This window comes from Hemicordylus capensis, chromosome 14 (genome assembly GCF_027244095.1).
Source record: "Hemicordylus capensis ecotype Gifberg chromosome 14, rHemCap1.1.pri, whole genome shotgun sequence".
NCBI lineage: Eukaryota > Metazoa > Chordata > Lepidosauria > Squamata > Cordylidae > Hemicordylus > Hemicordylus capensis.
This window is the reverse complement of record NC_069670.1, coordinates 11,081,358-11,098,628: the sequence shown is the minus strand read 5'-3', so window position 1 is coordinate 11,098,628 and position 17,271 is coordinate 11,081,358. Positions and strand designations below refer to the sequence as shown.

Genomic DNA, 17,271 nt, shown 5'->3' with positions numbered 1-17,271 from the left:
TTTGGTAAAACCAAGCCTCTATTTGCAGCTGTGGGCAGCGTCCGGCCCACGCACACGGCGGGCAAAGGCCAGCCAGCCGCCGGGCAGCACAAAGCCTCTCCGGCTGGGGCTGGCGGCCCCTCCTCCATCAGCACAGCCTCCTGCTGCGTTCCCAGGGAATGTGGTGGTGGTGGTGAGGGGGTTGCCACCAGGAGCATTGGTGGGCACAGCCCGGCCCGTAGCCGAGAGGTCCTCCTTCTCACTGACCTCACCCACATCTTGGGACTGCCAGCATGGACGGGCCGTCCTCTGGCCCCTTTGCTGGCAACCTGGAGTTAAGCATAGGCACTTAAACGAAAACAAGAGGGGGGGGGGGAGGCACCTCACTTTAATTTTGCACCCAGAAACTCCAGTTTGGGAGGCAGCCAGGATAAGGCATGATTCATTTCTTTGCAATATTTCTGTGCTGCCATTCTTTTTTTTTTTTTTAATGCATGGCGGTTGACAACCAAACTCCTTTTAAAATACAGTCAAACACTATTTTTGCTTGCACCCTGCATCGGAGGAAGTGGCTTATAACCCGCAAAAGCTCGTGGATTGAAATATTAGTCTAGATGCCTTGTTCTTTTTTGATCTTTGTAACTGACTAACTCAGTCCATCACACCTGTTTTTACCCAAACTAAAGTATGCAGGAACAGGCAAATCCTTAACACAAGGCAGGAGCAGAGAAGTGTGTGTCGCCTTAGTGGGAGGCCTGCCAGAATGAAATTCAAACAGGGAGGGGGCCAGCCAAGGGATCAAGGGGCAGGGAACCCTTTTTTCAAAACATGGATTGGGCTCTGTGTGTGTGTGTGTGTGTGTGTGTGTGTGTGTGTGTGAACAGGGTCCTTGACCAAGCCAGAGCCGTGACTCTGGACTGTCTCCATGCCCCCCCCGCCCCGCCACTGCCCCATTCCTCTCTCTCTCCTTCCCAGACTGCGGAGGAACAGCTCCTCCGACAAGCCCCCCAAGACCAAGCAGCGCCTCTCCAAGAAAGCCGCCTCCACCGCCAACATCTTCAACCGCTCTAGCAGCCTCGAGAAGTGAGTCTCCCCCATGAGAGGGCTGCAGCTGTCCTGCTGGGGGACACAAGTGGGGAGCTGGTTGAGCTGGTGCCGTGGGGGAGGCGGGGATCCACTCTGCACATGCTCCGGGGGACTGTGCTACGCCGAGGCTGAACCCGGACCTCTTGGTGTGCCAACCCCTCCCCCAGCAGCTCGCGCGGGGCTTTGGGCAGCAGACGGGCCTGGCTGCCTCCTTCCTTCCTTCCTTCCTTCCACCCTCTGTTTTGTCTTTGCAGCCGGACCAAGGAGCCCACCCTGAGCCCAGGTGAGCTCCAGGAGCCGGGGGGGGCAAGGGGGCCCTGGGGGGGGCTGGCCAGCTCCGGAGAAGCGTCTGGGAGGTGCTCCCTCCCTGGAGGGGGAGATGGGGGGCTGCCGCCTCCCTTCCTGCGGAGAGGAGCTGCCCCACCTTGTGGGCCTGGCGTGGCCCAGCGACAGAGGAGTCGGTGTTCCTCCGGGGAGGCTTCGGGCCAGCCCAGCCCTGCGTGGCTTCAGCCAGGGGCCTCCGGCATCCCTCACGCCCCCCTTCTCTCTGTGCAGGGCCAGGCAGCACGCGCCGTGGGACGTATAACCAGGGTGAGGCTCTCCAAGCAGAGGCACAGAGGTGCCCGGGGTGTGTGTGTGTGTGGGTGTGTGTGGGTGCCACAGGGGGCCCTTGAGGAGCGCAGCAGGCCTCCTGCTGCAGGCACGCCAGGCCTTCAAGGTGGCCTCCATGGATGGCCAGTGTGTGAGCGGGGTGAACAGGGGATGTGGCCAGCCGTCACATTGCCCTCTGGCTCTCCCCGGTCCAGAGCTTGCCTGCCTGCGTGGAGAGCCAGAGGGAGGCGGCCGCAGGTGCGGAGAAGCACGGCTTGCTGGCAGACCTCTATCTCCCCCCACCCCATATGGAGAGGTATTTCTCACGGGGGAGGACTAGCGCAGTGGCAGAGCCTCTGCTGGGCATGCAGACAGGAAGGCGGGGGGAAGACCCCTGAGCCCGGAACCCTGGAGGGTTGCTGCCTGTTGGTGCAGAGAGTCCAGCCCTAGATGGACCCAGGGCCTGACTCCGTAGGAGGCAGCTTCCTACCTCTCTTGCTGCCCAGATAAGTTCTGCAGGCTGAGAGACGGGAGGCCGGAGGGTCTGGCAGAATCTGGCCTGACCACGCTCCACGCTGGAGCAGGGTGGGTGGCGGCGTCTGTGTCCTCCTGCGGTGGGTTCTCAAGCCCGCTCTTGTCTCTCCATCTCTCCAGAAGGCGTTTCCACCAAGATGTTCCTGCGCGGCAGGCCCATCACCATGTACATCCCTTCCACTTTCTCCAACTACACAGATCTGCGCATGGAGCTGCCGGCTGAGAAGCTGCAGCTGGACTGGGTGTATCCTTCCGGGGTGGGGTGGGAGCCTCCCTCCCTCCTTTGCTCCCCAGACCTCAAAGCACAGCTGCCCCCCCCCCGCCAATTAATCACCCAGGCGAAGCAGTCTACTAATTAAATGCCTTAATGCTGGAGGGCCCTGTCACGGCGTCGCCACTGAGGTGGGGCAAAAAAAACTTCCCGAAACTTTTCCGCAGCTATGTTTTTCCACGGAAAATTTTCTGTTTTCTAAGAATGGACGGGTATGTTTGCAAAGGTGTCTTCTGAGCAGGCAAGGATATGTATACAGCGCGTAGCATTGCCAGGCTGCTTGTTGTTTGTTTGTTTTGCTTCCTCCACGTAAACTAAACGTGCCCTGCCGGATCCCCATTGATGTAGGGTGCCGGAAACAGACAATGAAGCCAAATAGAGGGAGCTGAGAGGGCCTCAAAAGCAACCCGAGAGCAGCTGCCAAATAAATATCTATTCCGATGCGTCTCAATCATACCGTATTTACCTAGTAAAGCCGATGGGAGAGGATTCTGGATTTAAGACGGCGCCCTTGAAAAACAGAAGTTAAATACAGGTTATACCTGTATTCACCCCGACGGAAGAGGGCTCTGGATTTAAGATGAGCCCCCCAATTCCTAACACCAAAAAAACTTGTATGTGGCTGTGTGTGTGTGGGGGGGGGCTTCTAGTCTTGGATTCAGGTCAATACAGCATGACGTTTTCGAGGAATAGCTTCAGCTGACTTCCTGGGGGAGATGAACTGCCTCTTGCAGGATGGCCTCTCTCCCAGGCAGTCAAGTGAAAACTCATTCCTCGGAAAAGAGAGACGATTAAAAACAACCACCACCCCACACCGTGTCGGGAGAAACATTTGTTTGGCGTCGGAAACAGGTCCCGGCAGCCCCCACTGCTGCTGCCCCTGGCGGGGAGGTCAGCAGGCCACGCATTGTCGCGCGCTCCTTGACAGAGGCTGCAGTTACGGCTACCGGGGGCGGGATTGCCGCTCCAACCTCTACGTCTTGCTGTCGGGAGAGCTGGTCTACTTCATCGCCTGCGTGGTCGTGCTCTACCACGTGCAGCAGCGCACCCAGCGCCACTACCTGCGCCACACGGACTGCGTGCGCTGGTGAGTGCGCTGCGGGCCTCTGGGCCTCTCCCCCGGCTCCCCCCAGGCAGACCCCGCGCTCGGAACAGACACAGACCCACAGGTGACGCCTCTTCCCGTGACTGGGGGGAGGCCCACGCCAGCCTGTGGGTCTGAGTGCTCTGCTGCCACTCGGCCCTCCACTGGCAAAACCACTCATCACCCGTCCCTTCCAGCATATCCCTGCTCCCACTTGCCCCATGTCTGTTATCTGAACTGTAAGCTCTTCGGGACAGGGACCTCTCTTCTCCCTCTTTGTAAAGCGCCCTGCTCCCCGGCGGAGCCAAGCAAGCAGATCTGACTGGGAGTTCACTGAGGAGTCCCAGGGAAGGGTCCTGCGCAATCACGCTCCCGTTTGTGTCTCCCTCAGCCTCGCCGTGCATCCCGATGGCGTCCGCGTGGCCTCGGGGCAGATGGCTGGTGTGGACAAAGACGGAAAGGTAAGGCCACTCTGAGCCGCTGGGACTTGGTTCCGGCCACCCATTTAGGCGCTGGGAACTTTGGGGGGGGGGGAGCTGGCCTTGTGGCGGCAAGCATGGATCCTCCCCTTTGCTAAGCAGGGTCCACCCTGGTTGGCATTTGGCCGGGTGACTTAGTGTGAGCACTGTGAGAAGATGTTCCCCTGAGGGGACGGGGCCACCACTCTATGCCAGAACCTCTGTTTGGCCTGCAGCAGGTCCCGGGCTCCATCCCTGGCGGTAGCAGCATCTCCAGGGAGGGCTGGGAGAAATGCTGGCCTGAAACCTTGGAGCGCTGCTGCCAGTCAGTGTAGATCAGGGATTCTCAATGTGTGGGTCTCCAGATGTTCTTGGACTTCACTTCCCATAATTCCCAACCAAAGGCCACTAGGGCTGGGGATTATGGGAGTTGAAGTCCAAGAACATCTGGGGACCCACACGTTGAGAATCGCTGGTGTAGATGATGCTGAGCTCCGTGGGCCAGTGGCCGGACTCGGGGTCTCAGCAGCTTCCTGTGTGACTTTTGGCCTGACCCCGTCTGCTCTGATGCGCTTTAAGAAAGAGTTCTGCTGCCCTTCTGTCCGGATCGGGTGGGCTCCTCTCGAGTGGAGTCCTGCACTCGTGGGGCGTCTGCCGGGACCGTCTTTCCACCACAGCGCAAGGAAAGTGCCAGCTCCTCCCTTCGGCTCTCTTCTCCATGGTCTTGGCAAGGGGCCACACCGTGAGCCCAGCCGTTCTGGGGCTGTGAAGCCGCCATCAAGGGAAGGAGCACATTTGCCCCGAAAGGGGACAGTTTAGAGACAAATTTAGGAAGTCTTGTGTCGATTCACTGCAATGTGTCATCACTATTTATTTTTGCCCCCTGCTTTGGCATAGCAGCCCCCGAAGCGTCTTACAGGATGCTTTGAGTTACTTATTTGGCGGGTCTTTTGTCCCACCTTTTCCCTGTTTAAAAACAAGGCACGGGATGGCCAGCGACTAGGTAGGCCGAAGGAAAGGAAAGGTGGCCACTCCCAGGCAGGCAGCGGAGGGTCCATCCCCAGGTCTCTGATGGGAGACCCGTCCGGCTCCCAGGGAGTCACGCTGCGAAAGCTTGTTGAACAAAGTGGTGGTGGTGGTGTTCTGCTGGCGGGGCGGGCGGGGGGAGTTTTCTGCAATGAGTCCCTTCAGCATCGGAGCCTCCAGGTTGCTGACCTGCTCCCTCTTTTCCTCCCTCCCTCCCTCCCTCTCCCCCCGCTTTTGCAGCCTCTGCAGCCCTTTGTGCACATCTGGGACTCCTCGACGCTTCTCACGCTGCAGCAGATCGGGCTGGGCAGCTTTGAGAGAGGGGTGGGCTCCCTGGCCTTCTCCACGGCCGTAAGTGCTGCCTCCCCTCCCCTCCCCTCGCCTAGGAAAGCCAGAGTAGCCGGGGACCCCCAGAGTGGCTTTGCACGGTCCACAACAACAACAGGGTCTCGGCAACCAGGATAAATAGATGGATGGAAAGCGCAGTTTCCCCTGGGCTCGGCATTGCGGGTGAGAGCCTTTGGGGGCCACGCTTGCCCTGCCCCTAAAATGCACCTCACTCCTTTGGGTGCCTCTCCCCACATCTCTCATCAGTGCTTGTGGGGCCCTGGATTCCCGAGGAGGAGCACGAGGAAGCTTCTTGCCTCTTGGAGTTGGCTTCCAAGCCGCTCAGAGCGTCGGGTCCTGGGCCCGGTGCAAAGCCCCGCAGGGTGCTCGGTGGATGCCACCGATGCCAGGTGCCCCCTGCCGGAGACGGGCCCCCCACAACACCCCCCCCACACACACACCCCTCTGTCTGCCGCCCCTGCAGGATGAAGGCATGTTCCTGTGCGTGGTGGACGAATCCAACGAGCACATGTTGTCCGTCTGGGACTGGTCCCGCGGTCTCAAGCAGGCCGAAGTCAAGGTGAGCCCCGAGGACCCTCAAGCTGGGCTGTGGGGGGGGGGAGGAGGAGTGGGGAGACCACGCCTGCAGGGGGAGAGGCCAGCTGGGAAGGCGTCTGAGAGCTGGGTTGGGTTAAACGTCCGCGCAGTGACCCCTGGAAGGGCTGGTCTTGCGGCTTGCTAAGCAGGGTCTGCCCTGGGTTGCATTTGAATGGGTGACTGTGTTGGGCACGGACTGCTAGAGAAGATTCCCCTTTAGGGATGGGATGGGGACCGGAAGAGCATCTGTGCTCCCTGGTTCAGACCCTGGCGGCAGCATCTCCCAGTTGGGCTGGGAGAGACTCCTGCCTGACACCCTGGAGAGCTGCTGCCAGCCAGTGTAGGCAGTACTGAGCGAGAGGGACCAGTGGCTGGGCTCGGTAGAAGGCAGCTCCCTGTCTCCCTAGCTCTCTTCTTGGGGAGGGGGCACTGTAGCTCAGTGGGAGAGCCCCTCCTTTGCAAGCAGAAGATCCCGCCTCCCGTCCCAGGCGTAGCTGCAGAAGAGAAGGCCTGCCCCAGAGGTGGCTGACTACGACTCCCATATTCCCCAAGCAAAAGCTGTTGCTGCTGGGGATTCTGGGATTTGCAGTCCACAACCTCTGGGGATCGCTGTGAGGGGGATCACGGCTCAGCTCCTGCCATCTGGTGGGCCACCGTGGGAAGCAGGAGGCTGGTCTGGATGGGCCTCCCTGGGCCCCGATCCAGCAGCAGGGGCTGCTCTCACGCTCGAACCCTTCCCCTCCCAGAGCACCAACGAGTCTGTCCTGACGGTGGAGTTCAGCCCCCAAGACAGCAGCAACATCATCACCAGCGGGAAATCTCACGTCTACTTCTGGACCTGGAGTGGAAACAGCCTCACCAAGAAGCAGGGCATCTTTGGGGTGAGGGGGCAGGGAGGAGGCTGAGGAGCCCCGGCCGGGAGGCAAGACCGCCCAACCGCCCCCCCCCGGCCCCTGCTCTTTCCGTGAGGTGGGAGGCTGACGGCGCCCCCCCCCTCCCCGGCATTCCTAGAAATACAAGAAGCCCAAGTTCATCCAGTGCTTCGTCTTCGACACCAACGGAGACGTTCTCACCGGCGACTCGGAGGGCAACATCCTGACCTGGGCCCGGGTGGCCGCTGACATCCGCACTCTGGGCAAGGGGGCGAAAGGTATGGCGTGCGGCGGGGGGAGGGGGCTCTGTAGCACCATCGAGCGGGGAGGGGCCCCCGAGGTCCTCCTCTCGTCCAACCTGCTGTTCGGATGCAGGATTTCAGAGCTGGAAGGGACCCCCCAAGTCTTCTAGTCCCGCCTCCTACTTGGTGCAGGGAATGGCTACAACATCCCTGCCGGCCGGCTGGCCAGCCTCTGTTTGGAAGCCTTCAGCAAAGGAGGAATGGAGGAAGCTGCCGAATACCGAGTCAGGCACTTGGTCTATCTGGGCTCAGCATTGTCTTCACAGACTGGCAGCGGCTTCTCCAAGGTTGCAGGCAGGAGTCTCTCTCAGGCCCAGCTTGGAGATGCTGCCAGGGAGGGAATCTGGGACCACCTGCATGCAAGCAGGCAGGGGCTCTCCCCAGAGCGGATTCCCCCCCCCCCTTTCCACATGTACTGCAGCTGCCAAGCCAGATTCTGGTCGGCGGGACTGGAAAGGGCCTGAGAGTGGAGCGCTGCTGCCGGTCAGAGCAGGCAGCACCCAATGAGGCGGGCCAGCAGGGTCTGGCTGGGTCTCGTTCCCCCTGTGTTCATGGGGGCTGAAATGGCGGCGGTGTCTGCGCTGCCGTGAGGGAGGCAAAGGGGGCACCAATCCCCTCTCCCTGCTGTATCTCAGAGGGAGAAAGGGCCCAGACGTTGGGTGCAGGGGGGCTGAACTCTCCCCCTCTCCTTCCCCTTGCAGAGACCTATCAGATCAGCAAGCAGACGCGGGCCCACGAAGGCAGCATCTTCTCCCTCTGCCTCTGCCGGGACCGCTCAGTCCTCAGTGGGGGCGGCAAAGACCGGCGCCTGGCCCGGTGGTGTCCCGGCCTCAACCTGCTGCAGGAGGCGGAGGTACAGGCGGTGCCCGGACTGCGGCTTGCAGCGTGTTTGTTTTTTATTGATTGCTGAATTTATAAACGGCTTCTCATTAAAACCATCCCAAGGCGGAAACAGGCCAGGCGGGCTTGCGGTGCCTCCTTGTGCTCCCGCCACAACTATGGGGGTTTCGGCGGGGCATGGTGGGGGGCAGAAAGAGCTCGCCCTCCAGGTGTGGCCCTGGCACCCGCCCGGAGATGCGGACCCACACTCCTCCTCCTCCTCCTTGCTGTATCCAGCCCGACCCACAACTGGCAGGCTGGATTGCCTGGACGTTAATCCCGGAAGCTGACGTCTGTGAGCTCAGGAAACAATGCCACAAAGCGTTATCTAGCAGGTAGCACATGGGGCTTCCTCTTGGATGATCGCCCTGCTAGATTAGCCGCTCTGCGGATTCTGGCTCTCCCTCCTGGGCTGGAGCCGCTGCGTCTCATGGACCCCTTGCTTGCCCTTCGATCTGTGGCTGGATGAAGTAGAGCTTTGTGGCTCAGCTGTGTTGAGGAGTCGCAGCTGCAGTCCCCACAGAGCGGAGGAGGTTGTCCTTGGACAGGCTGTGCCTCCCACCCGCTGCGGAAGCTGTGGAAGAGATGACTGGCTTTCCCGGGGTGTCAGAGGAAGCTGCCTCTCCCAGTTCTGCCTTGGGGTGGGGCGCCTCTGGCCTGCTTCACACCCTCCCGCAAGTCTAGGTTGGACACGGGTGACCGGCACCCAAGTGATCGTGTGGACCTGTGCCGAGGGTCATCTCGGGTCATAAACCACCATAACCCACTTTCAACCTGGATTCAGATGACTATATGAAGAAGGCCACTGTCTCAGAAAAGGCATTTCCTCCCAAAGGAGAGATTACAGGGAATGTGGGGAGGGGGGAATGCCTCTTTTGCACAGGAGGGAATGCCTCTACAGAGGGCATAATTTCAGGTGAGAAAAAAGACCTGTGACTGGGTTCACATATACTAAGACAAAACACAAAAGAACCCAAATGTGTATATCTAATGTATAAACATATATTACTTAGAACTACAATACCTATAACTTACTCATAATATGATAAAGTGTACAGTAATAACAAATTGTTAATTCAAGAATAAAAGCAGTATCGCCACAAAGTACAAAGTGGAACTCCTGTATAGCCCACAGTTCCACTAATAGCTAGAAAGATTCTTATGCTCTGTGGCGTAGCTCTCTAGATGCATCAGAATGTTACTTCTGCTACAAGGATCACTGGTGGACACAAGGATCACTTGATCTGGTGGACACAATGAAGGTAGTACCAACATAGCCTGTATTTTGAAGCAACACCACTGGAGGAGGCCTCACTGTGGCTGAAACGCATCTCATCTGGCAATTCATCAAGACAGCAGTTAGTTTGGCGTTGGGACTTCAACTTCAGAATTTACAACAGGAATGCACCGCTGGATTCTTCATGGGATGGACTGATACCAGGATTTCTGATTATATCTTAGGCATGGACTTGCTGTTGGTGGAACTGTGGAGTATACATATTTCCGCTGTTTGCTTTGTGGTGATACTGGTTTCAATTCTGAATTAACAATTTTTAATACACCTCATTATAAGTATGTTCTAGGTACTGTAATTCTAAATAGTATATTTTTATACATTAGATATACACATCTGGGTTCTTTTGTGTTTTGTCATAATTTCAGAAGAGGCATTCCCTCCTGGAAGAGAAATAATGGAATGGAGGGAATGCCTCTTTTGCACAGGGAATGCTCTTTTGAAGAGGAAATGCCTCTTCCAAAGGCATAATTTTAAGAAGAGGCATTTCCTCCCGGGTGCGAGATAACAGGGAATGCTCCTTCAAGCAGGGAGTACCTCTTTTGCACCAGATGGAGTTCTTTTTCTGAGAAAGGTGCTTGCCCTTCTCACGAGGGTTTGCATTAAGAATATATATTTTAACACCTGTATCCAGCTTGCAAATTTTAATCAGTCAGTCCGACTCAGACATGGGTGCGAGACTGCAGCCCTGCTCACAGCCTGCTCCTTGCCTCCTCGCCAGATCCCGGAGCAGTTTGGTGCTGTGCGCACCATAGCGGAGAGCGACGGCGGGGAGCTCCTCGTGGGGACCACGCGCAACGCTCTTCTGCGGGGCACTTTCCTGGGGGGCTTCCAGCCGATCATCCAGGTAAGCGGGGCCCCCACCTCCCCTCCCCGACCGCTCTATCTCCTCCGGCTGCCGCTGACTCTGTTCCTTTGCAGGGGCACACGGACGAGCTCTGGGGGCTGGGCACGCACCCTTCGCGGGATCTCTTTGTCACCTGTGGCTACGACAGGCAGCTCTGCATGTGGGATGGCGGGCAGCACACACTGGCTTGGAGCACCACGCTGGAGGTATCGCCCCTGCGAGGGAGGGAGGAGCAGGAGTGCCGGGCACTGCCAAGGCATGGGGTTGCTGCCGGGCCCTCCCCTGGGAGCGGGGCACTGCCGTGGCCGGACCCACTGAGTACCCGCACTGAACAGGAGGCGGCTAAGGTGGTCCCTCTCTCCCTTCGTCCCCCAGGAGACCGGGCTCTGTGCCGACTTCCATCCCAGCGGGAAAGTGGTCACCGTGGGGCTCAGTTCCGGACGGTAACTCCTCCCCCTCCCGAGTCAGAGAGTTTGGGTCCCTCTCGCTCGGGATGGCCCTAGAGAGACGCCAGTTTCTAGGGGCGCTATAGAAATCTGTGAGACAAACAAATGAGAGATAAATGCAGCTTCCCAACCTGCGGGACTCCCCGATGTTGCTGAACGACAGCTCCCCCTCATTGGGCACTCCTGGTCTGCCCAGACGGGAAGCAGGGCTCTGCCAGGGTTGTGGCTCAGGGGTCCCTCGAGTCCCAGCCCTTCCTGGAGATGCTGCTGCCGCCACCAGGGAGGGAACCCGGGAACCTCCTGCAAGCAGAGCCACTGGGCTAGGGCCCCAGGGCTGCGGCTTTCCTGGCCTGGAGCAGCGGCAGGGCGAGCAGAAACCCACAGGAGGAGTTTTCTCTCTCCACCCCGCCCTGGCATGCAGGTGGGAAAAGAGTCACCACCCCGTTAAATGTCAGTGAACGGCCGGAGAAGCGGCGGCAGCAGCGGAGCACCCCGCTAGTGTCTGGCGAGGGCTGTTCTTGGGTCACCGGCCGCTGAAGATCTCTCTCCTTGCAGCTGGGTGGTGCTGGATACGGAGACGCGGCAGGTTGTGTCCGGCTGCGTGGATGGGAACGAGCAGCTGTCCGTGGTGCGCTATTCACCAGGTGGGTTTAAGGAGGAGGCGTTGTTGTGAATAGACTTCTTCTAGCACAACCATGCAGAGCAGCATGAAGACAAGTTCTCTGTTCACCAGCTTATTTATTGCTGTGGCTGGAATCGGAGAACGGCGAAGGGGCCTTAGAGGTCTTCCAGTCCACCCCAGTCCCTGTTGGCAGACCTTGACTGCTGTGGCAGCAAATATATATGTTCCCCTTCCCAACAACAAAAGTTCTCAAAGAGGCTTACAAGGGGAAAATAAAAGAAAACACGAGAGATGTTCCTGTCCCAAAAGGGCTCACAATGTTTAAATAATAGTAATAATAAATAAGATAGACACCGGCGACAGCCACTGGAGGGATGCTGTGCTGGGGCTGGATAGGGCCAGTTGCTCTCCCCCTGCGAAATATAAGGGAATCACCACTATGAAAAGGGGCCTCTTTGCTCTCTAACAGAGGAGGGCCTGCTTCTTCATGAGGCCGAAGAAGCAATTTCAGTCAGGAATGTTTTACTAATTCCTGGAACTGATGGCCAAGAAGTTTAGGACTGACAAAAGGAAGTACTATTTCACACAACGCATAATTGAAATAGTTTGGGCCCTGGATACCTGAAGGGCCGCCTGCTCCCAAAGGTTCCTGCCCGCTTGACCAGATCATCAGAGGGTGCTCTGCTCTGTGTGTTGACGGTGAGGGAGGCTCGGTTGTTGAGCATGCGGGGCAGGGCCTTCTCCGTCATGGCCCCCAGGCTTTGGAATGCTCTTCCGGCTGAAATCCACTCCTCCGTCTCCTTGACAGTTTTTAGGGGGAAAGTAAAGTCGTGGCTCTTCACTCAGACTTTTGAATGAGAGTATTGTCTTTTTTACTGCTGCTGCTTTGTGGTGCATTATTATTATTATTATTATTATTATTAGTAGTAGTAGTAGTAGTATTTATGGGTTTTTGAATAGATTATTTTAATATTTATATTATTTGTACTTTTGCATTATGCATTTTAATTTTTGAGATCCTCTGCACCTTTATATTTTAATTATGCGTTGTTTTAATTATTTTGCAAACCACTTTGAGATTATTTTAATGATAAGCGGTATATAAATTGAATACTAAATAGATAATTAACCTATGGAATTCTCTGCCACAAGATGTGGTGACAGCCAACAGCCTGGATAGCTTTAAGGAGTTTAGATAAATCCATGGAGGGCAGGTCTATCAGTGGCTGCTAGTCTGAGGGCTTTAGGCCACCTCCAGTCTCAGAGGCAGGATGCCTCTGAATCCCAGTTGCAGGGGAGCAACAGCAGGAGAGAGGGCATGCTGTCTGGTCTTGCCTGTGAGCTTTTCAGAGGCATCTGGTGGACTACTGTGGGAAACAGGATGCTGGACTAGATGGGCCTTGTGTCTGATCCAGCTGGGCTGACCTTATGTTCTTAATACTAGGACGGGAAGGGACCTTGGAGGTCAATCTCTCTCTCTCTCTCTCTCTCTCTCTCTCTCTCTCTTATCCACACTCTCTTTCTTCTTGCCAGATGGGGAATTCTTGGCTATTGGGTCCCACGACAACTTCATCTATATCTACAGCGTTGAGAGTGAGCACAAATACACCCGTTTTGGCCGCTGCACGGTGAGCACAGAAAGGAGGCTCGTCTTGTGGGGAGGGACCTACCTTGCAGGGTGGTTGTCAGGTAATCAGGCTTCTGAATGTTAAGGCCTACTGTTCCTGAATCAAAATGGGAGGCAATTGTTCCTCCTTCACTGAGAAACGGGGAGCAGAACCATCACAACTTTGTTCTAGTTCAGCTTTTTTGGTTACTCTTTGGTTCAGACAGAAATGTTTGTGGTTTATGCACAAAAAGTAAAATGTGTTTTTATTTTAACCTTTTAAACACTGTTATGAACAAAATACACACAGCAGGAGAAATACACACACAACAGGGAAATAAAACGGTAGTTGTGGCTAAGAATACAGACCATGTGGCACAGTGGTTAGAGTGTTGGACAAGTGACCTAAGTTAAAATTCCCAATTCGGCCATGAAACTCACTGGGTGACTCTGAGCCAGGCGCTTCTCTCTCAACCTGACCCACCTCACAGGGCTGTTGGGAGGACAGCCACAACCACGTCCGCCCCTCTGGGCTCCTTGGGGGAAGAGCAGGACATACATATACATGCAAAAATAAATTAAGACTGCAAGCCTCCTACTGAATGGCTTGCTTTGAACCAGGCACCACTTTCGGGGTGCAGGGGTGTGGTGCCCGTGCCCGTTTGTGGAGCAATCCAGAGAGTTTCGGTTTGGGGAAGGGGTCAGTTCGAGGGTGCTGAGAACATTTTCCTGAACTGGCTTCAGGGTCCGGTTTGCTTTGGCTCCCTATCGAAAAGGGTGGTTGTTTTTCAAGTGTGTACACTGTAGAGTCTCATCACCTGTCAAGGACCACGTTCCGCTGTGTTTCTGCGTGACTGGCGGTTACAGGGGTTTCTCTCGACTGAAAGGAGGTCAGCCTACTACAACAGTGACTTGTGCAGAGATAAAAGGGGCAAACTCTGTTGTGTGGGGGTGATTCTGCTGTGGTCCTTGAATGGAGTCAAGGGGTGGGTACATGAGAATGGGGGCAGATCCTGAGATCCTTTTCCCCGGGACTCAACCTTTCGATATGGTTGGACTACAATTCTCAGCATGCCCGCCTAGGGATGTCAGGAGTTGTAGTCCAGCCTCTGGGACCTGAGGCTGGGAATCCTTCCTTCTCCCCTTGGGATCAGGAAATAGTTTGGTGGTTCTTAATAGTTCGAACGTTGTTTTAAATGTTAAATGGTTGTAATGTTTTAACCTTTTTATTGTATTGTTGTAACCCTAACCTGAGAGACTTGTGTTTTGGGTGGTATACAAATGTTTTAAAGAAATAAATGCACAAATAAATTAGGGTCCTCCTCCCGACGACTCTCTCCTTCCTTCCTTCCTTCCACCCCCAACAGGGACACTCCAGTTTCATCACCCATCTGGACTGGTCCAAGGATGGGAAGTTCATCATGTCCAATTCAGGGGACTACGAAATCCTATACTGTGAGTCCTGGCATAAGCCGGGGTGGCGCTGCTGGCTATGAGGAGGCAGGTCCCGTGGTTGCCTCTCCGCTGCCCCAAGGCGACAGGCCCGGCGTGATCCACTCAAAGCACCCAGGAGTCAGCTGGCGTGGCCAGTGCTTCCGGGGGGAGGGATGCTCAGAGGGATTTTTGACCAAGTCCCTAGAGATGGGAAAGGGGAGATTGCCTGGCAGGACCCCCAGTGTGGCGCTAGGCTTTTCTCGTCCTGACTGAGCCTTGGGCCAAGTTTGCCGTGGTCTCTTAAAAGCTCTTCGAAGTTTTAAAAACACAAAGACTCCTACAAAATTTTAGTGAGGATGTCGGAGGAATGGGAATGAAAACGGGCAGGAACGTCCTCCTCCAAAGAGGAGAACCAGTTGTCCTTTGAGGCCCTGAACCCGGCCCTTTCCTCCGTGCAAAAACGACGGCAGCTGCACCAAAGTGGTGTGGGTGGAGGGATGCGGGAGGGGGGTGGTCCCCACACAGAGAAAGCTGGAGGAAGAGCACTTCTGAGATGGCCTCCAGGAGGGCCGACGTTGCCCCAAGGCCCGATGAGCCCCCTGAGATGGCCCCCATGGCCAACATTTAGCACCATTGTGGTGGCAGCTCCTCGATCCTCTGCCAGCACCATCCGGGATGGCTGCTTGCACAGGACGGAGAATCTCCTTCCTCAGGACAAAGGCAGGGGCACCTGGGAGGGGCCCCCGGGGTGGCTGAGAAACGGAAGGTGGGTGGTCCATCCGGCCCTTCCCTTGTGCAGTCTGTGCACGCTGGCTTGCTCGCTCGCTCTCTCGCTGTGGGAAGAGAGCTGGTCTTGTGGCAGCCAGCATGACTTGTCCCCTTAGCTAAGCAGGGTCCACCCTGGTTGCATCTGAATGGGAGACTAGAAGTGTGAGCAGCACTGTCAGAGATTCCCCTCAGGGGAGGGAGCCAGTCTGGGAAGAGCATCTAGGTCCCAAGTTTCCTCCCTGGCAGCATCTCCAAGAGAGGGCTGAGAGAGCTTCCTGCCTGCAACCTTGGAGAAGCCGCTGCCAGTCTGGGCAGACAATACTGAGCTAGAAGGACCAAGGGTCTGACTCAGTCTAGGGCAGCTTCCTATGTCCCTGTGCTCGGTGGCATCATGGTTGCTTTGTGTCTGTGGGGGGGTCTTTCTTGCAGGGGATGTGGCAGGAGGCTGCCGGCTGCAGAGGAATCGCTTTGAGAGCAAAGACCGCGAGTGGGCCTCGTACACCTGCGTCCTGGGCTTCCACGTCTTCGGTGAGTTTCTGAGCGAGGCCAGGGAGCAGCCTCGCATCCTGGCCTTGCTGCTCGCGGAGGTTCAGCGGCTGGGATTCCAGCCCTGCTGCCTTCTGCTCAGTGCTGGATTAATGGAGAGGCAGAGGAGGCGTTTGCCTATGGTGGCAAAATTTGGGGAGCAGCCCATTTTGCCGTCCCTCTCTGTGGGACGGCAGCATCAAGGTTGGAGTGGGCAAGGAGAAAGCCCCCCCCGCTTTTGCTTAAAGGGGAAAGGGTGGCAAAAGCCTTCTGGGCTATGGGTGGCACAGAGCTTAATCTGCCCTTGCCTCACCCACTCCCCCCACTGCTGCCCGCAGGAGTGTGGCCAGACGGGTCAGACGGAACCGACATCAACGCCCTTTGCCGCTCCCACAACGAGCGGGTGGTGGCGGTGGCCGACGACTTCTGCAAGGTGCACCTCTTCCAGTACCCTTGCGCCAAGCCCAAGGTGGGAAGGAGCGAGGCGTGGCCGTGGGCAGGGAGGGGGAGGCAGGCCTCACTCCATCCCCATGTCCCCAGGGGGCACTGCCCACCAGGCCCACAGCTGGCCCAAGAGCTTGTGGCCGAGGGGGAGCGGGCTTCCCAAAACGCTGGCGGCCCAGGGTCGGCCACTTTTGCTTCTCTCCGTTGCGTGACCATCTAGCAGTTCACCATTCATCAGGGGTTTGTAAAGGATTTTTTGGGGGCCCAAATAAAACTTTGGGGGGTGGGTCTGCCCTGCCTGCCCTCCGCCAGCAATAGGTCTGCTGCCCTCTGCTTTCAGCCCTTTTGCCCTGCGCCATTCTTGTGCATGTTTCTAATACCCACGAGGGCTCGACTGTTGGGGTGGGAGGAGGACGCCGCGGAGGTTGCTGGCAGCCTTGTCCAAGTGCCGACGAGGCCGTAGCTCAGGACCCCTCAGCCGGAAACCTTGGAGAGCGGCGGCCAGTCAGGCTGGACCAAGGGCCGGACCCCGTCGATGGCCGCTTTCCCCCCAGCCCTCCCTCCTCGGGGGTGGGTGGGGGTGGCGGGTGCTTCCGAGGACTGGGGCGGGGACCTTCTGCGTGCCCCGCCGCGTGGCACCTCTTCCAGACCGGCCCCGCCTCTCCTGTCTCTCGTAGGCCCCGAGCCACCTCTACGGGGGACACGGCAGCCACGTCACCAACGTGCGCTTCACCCACGACGACGGCCACCTGGTCTCCATGGGGGGCAAGGACGCCAGCATCTTCCAGTGGCGCGTGGTGGGCGGCAGCCGCAGCCGCTCCCTCTCTTCCGCCTCCTCCCAGGATGCCGGGGTCAGCACCTGAGGCCAAAGGCAAGCCCTGCGCACCAGCACAGTGGGGGGGGGGCACACTTTGGGGAGAGGGCCGGTGGCCTCTCCAACCCCTCCCCCCCCCGTTTCCTGGGGCTCGGTTCTCAGGCGGACGGACCCACAGCTGGGTGGAAGGCCCTTCTGCCCTCCAGCGCTGCCGCAGACCTGACTTCTTTTGGCTAACAATGTGATTTGCTTTATTAACCGGAGGGCGAGAGGAGGGCCCGGGCCGGCAGGCAGCCTCAGCCCAGAGGAACTGGCATGGATTGCAGAGGGCGGGGCTGGGCTCCCTTGCTGCCCCCCCCCCCCGCAGCGGGGCAGACGCCAGAGAGAAGGGCTGCTTGCACGGGAGGGAGAGGCTGGGGGGGGTGTTCTCTGGGCCCCCACCCACCCATTTCTCCCATTCACCTG

General features: G+C 57.4%; 1 protein-coding gene across 6 annotated transcripts in view; it reads left to right on the top strand.

Moving 5' to 3' along the window:
* The window catches only part of EML3 (EMAP like 3), a 28,518-nt gene extending 11,521 nt beyond the window's left edge, over positions 1–16,997 (top strand). For 4 of the 6 annotated variants that reach the window (XM_053277677.1, XM_053277671.1, XM_053277673.1 and 1 more), the window contains 20 exons: positions 955–1,062; positions 1,320–1,348; positions 1,621–1,656; positions 2,311–2,434; positions 3,399–3,548; positions 3,937–4,006; positions 5,270–5,380; positions 5,841–5,936; positions 6,700–6,834; positions 6,965–7,103; positions 7,829–7,980; positions 10,022–10,147; positions 10,222–10,353; positions 10,523–10,590; positions 11,149–11,237; positions 12,749–12,843; positions 14,189–14,276; positions 15,453–15,551; positions 15,887–16,017; positions 16,670–16,997. In XM_053277677.1, the coding sequence (XP_053133652.1) occupies positions 2,328–2,434; positions 3,399–3,548; positions 3,937–4,006; positions 5,270–5,380; positions 5,841–5,936; positions 6,700–6,834; positions 6,965–7,103; positions 7,829–7,980; positions 10,022–10,147; positions 10,222–10,353; positions 10,523–10,590; positions 11,149–11,237; positions 12,749–12,843; positions 14,189–14,276; positions 15,453–15,551; positions 15,887–16,017; positions 16,670–16,855 (1,974 nt within the window). In that variant the 5' untranslated portion in view covers positions 955–1,062; positions 1,320–1,348; positions 1,621–1,656; positions 2,311–2,327 and the 3' untranslated portion in view covers positions 16,856–16,997. The remainder of the gene's footprint in view (positions 1–954; positions 1,063–1,319; positions 1,349–1,620; positions 1,657–2,310; positions 2,435–3,398; positions 3,549–3,936; positions 4,007–5,269; positions 5,381–5,840; positions 5,937–6,699; positions 6,835–6,964; positions 7,104–7,828; positions 7,981–10,021; positions 10,148–10,221; positions 10,354–10,522; positions 10,591–11,148; positions 11,238–12,748; positions 12,844–14,188; positions 14,277–15,452; positions 15,552–15,886; positions 16,018–16,669) is intronic. The other 2 variants (XM_053277672.1, XM_053277674.1) reach the window with 2 other exon arrangements.
* The last annotated feature ends 274 nt before the right edge of the window (positions 16,998–17,271 follow it).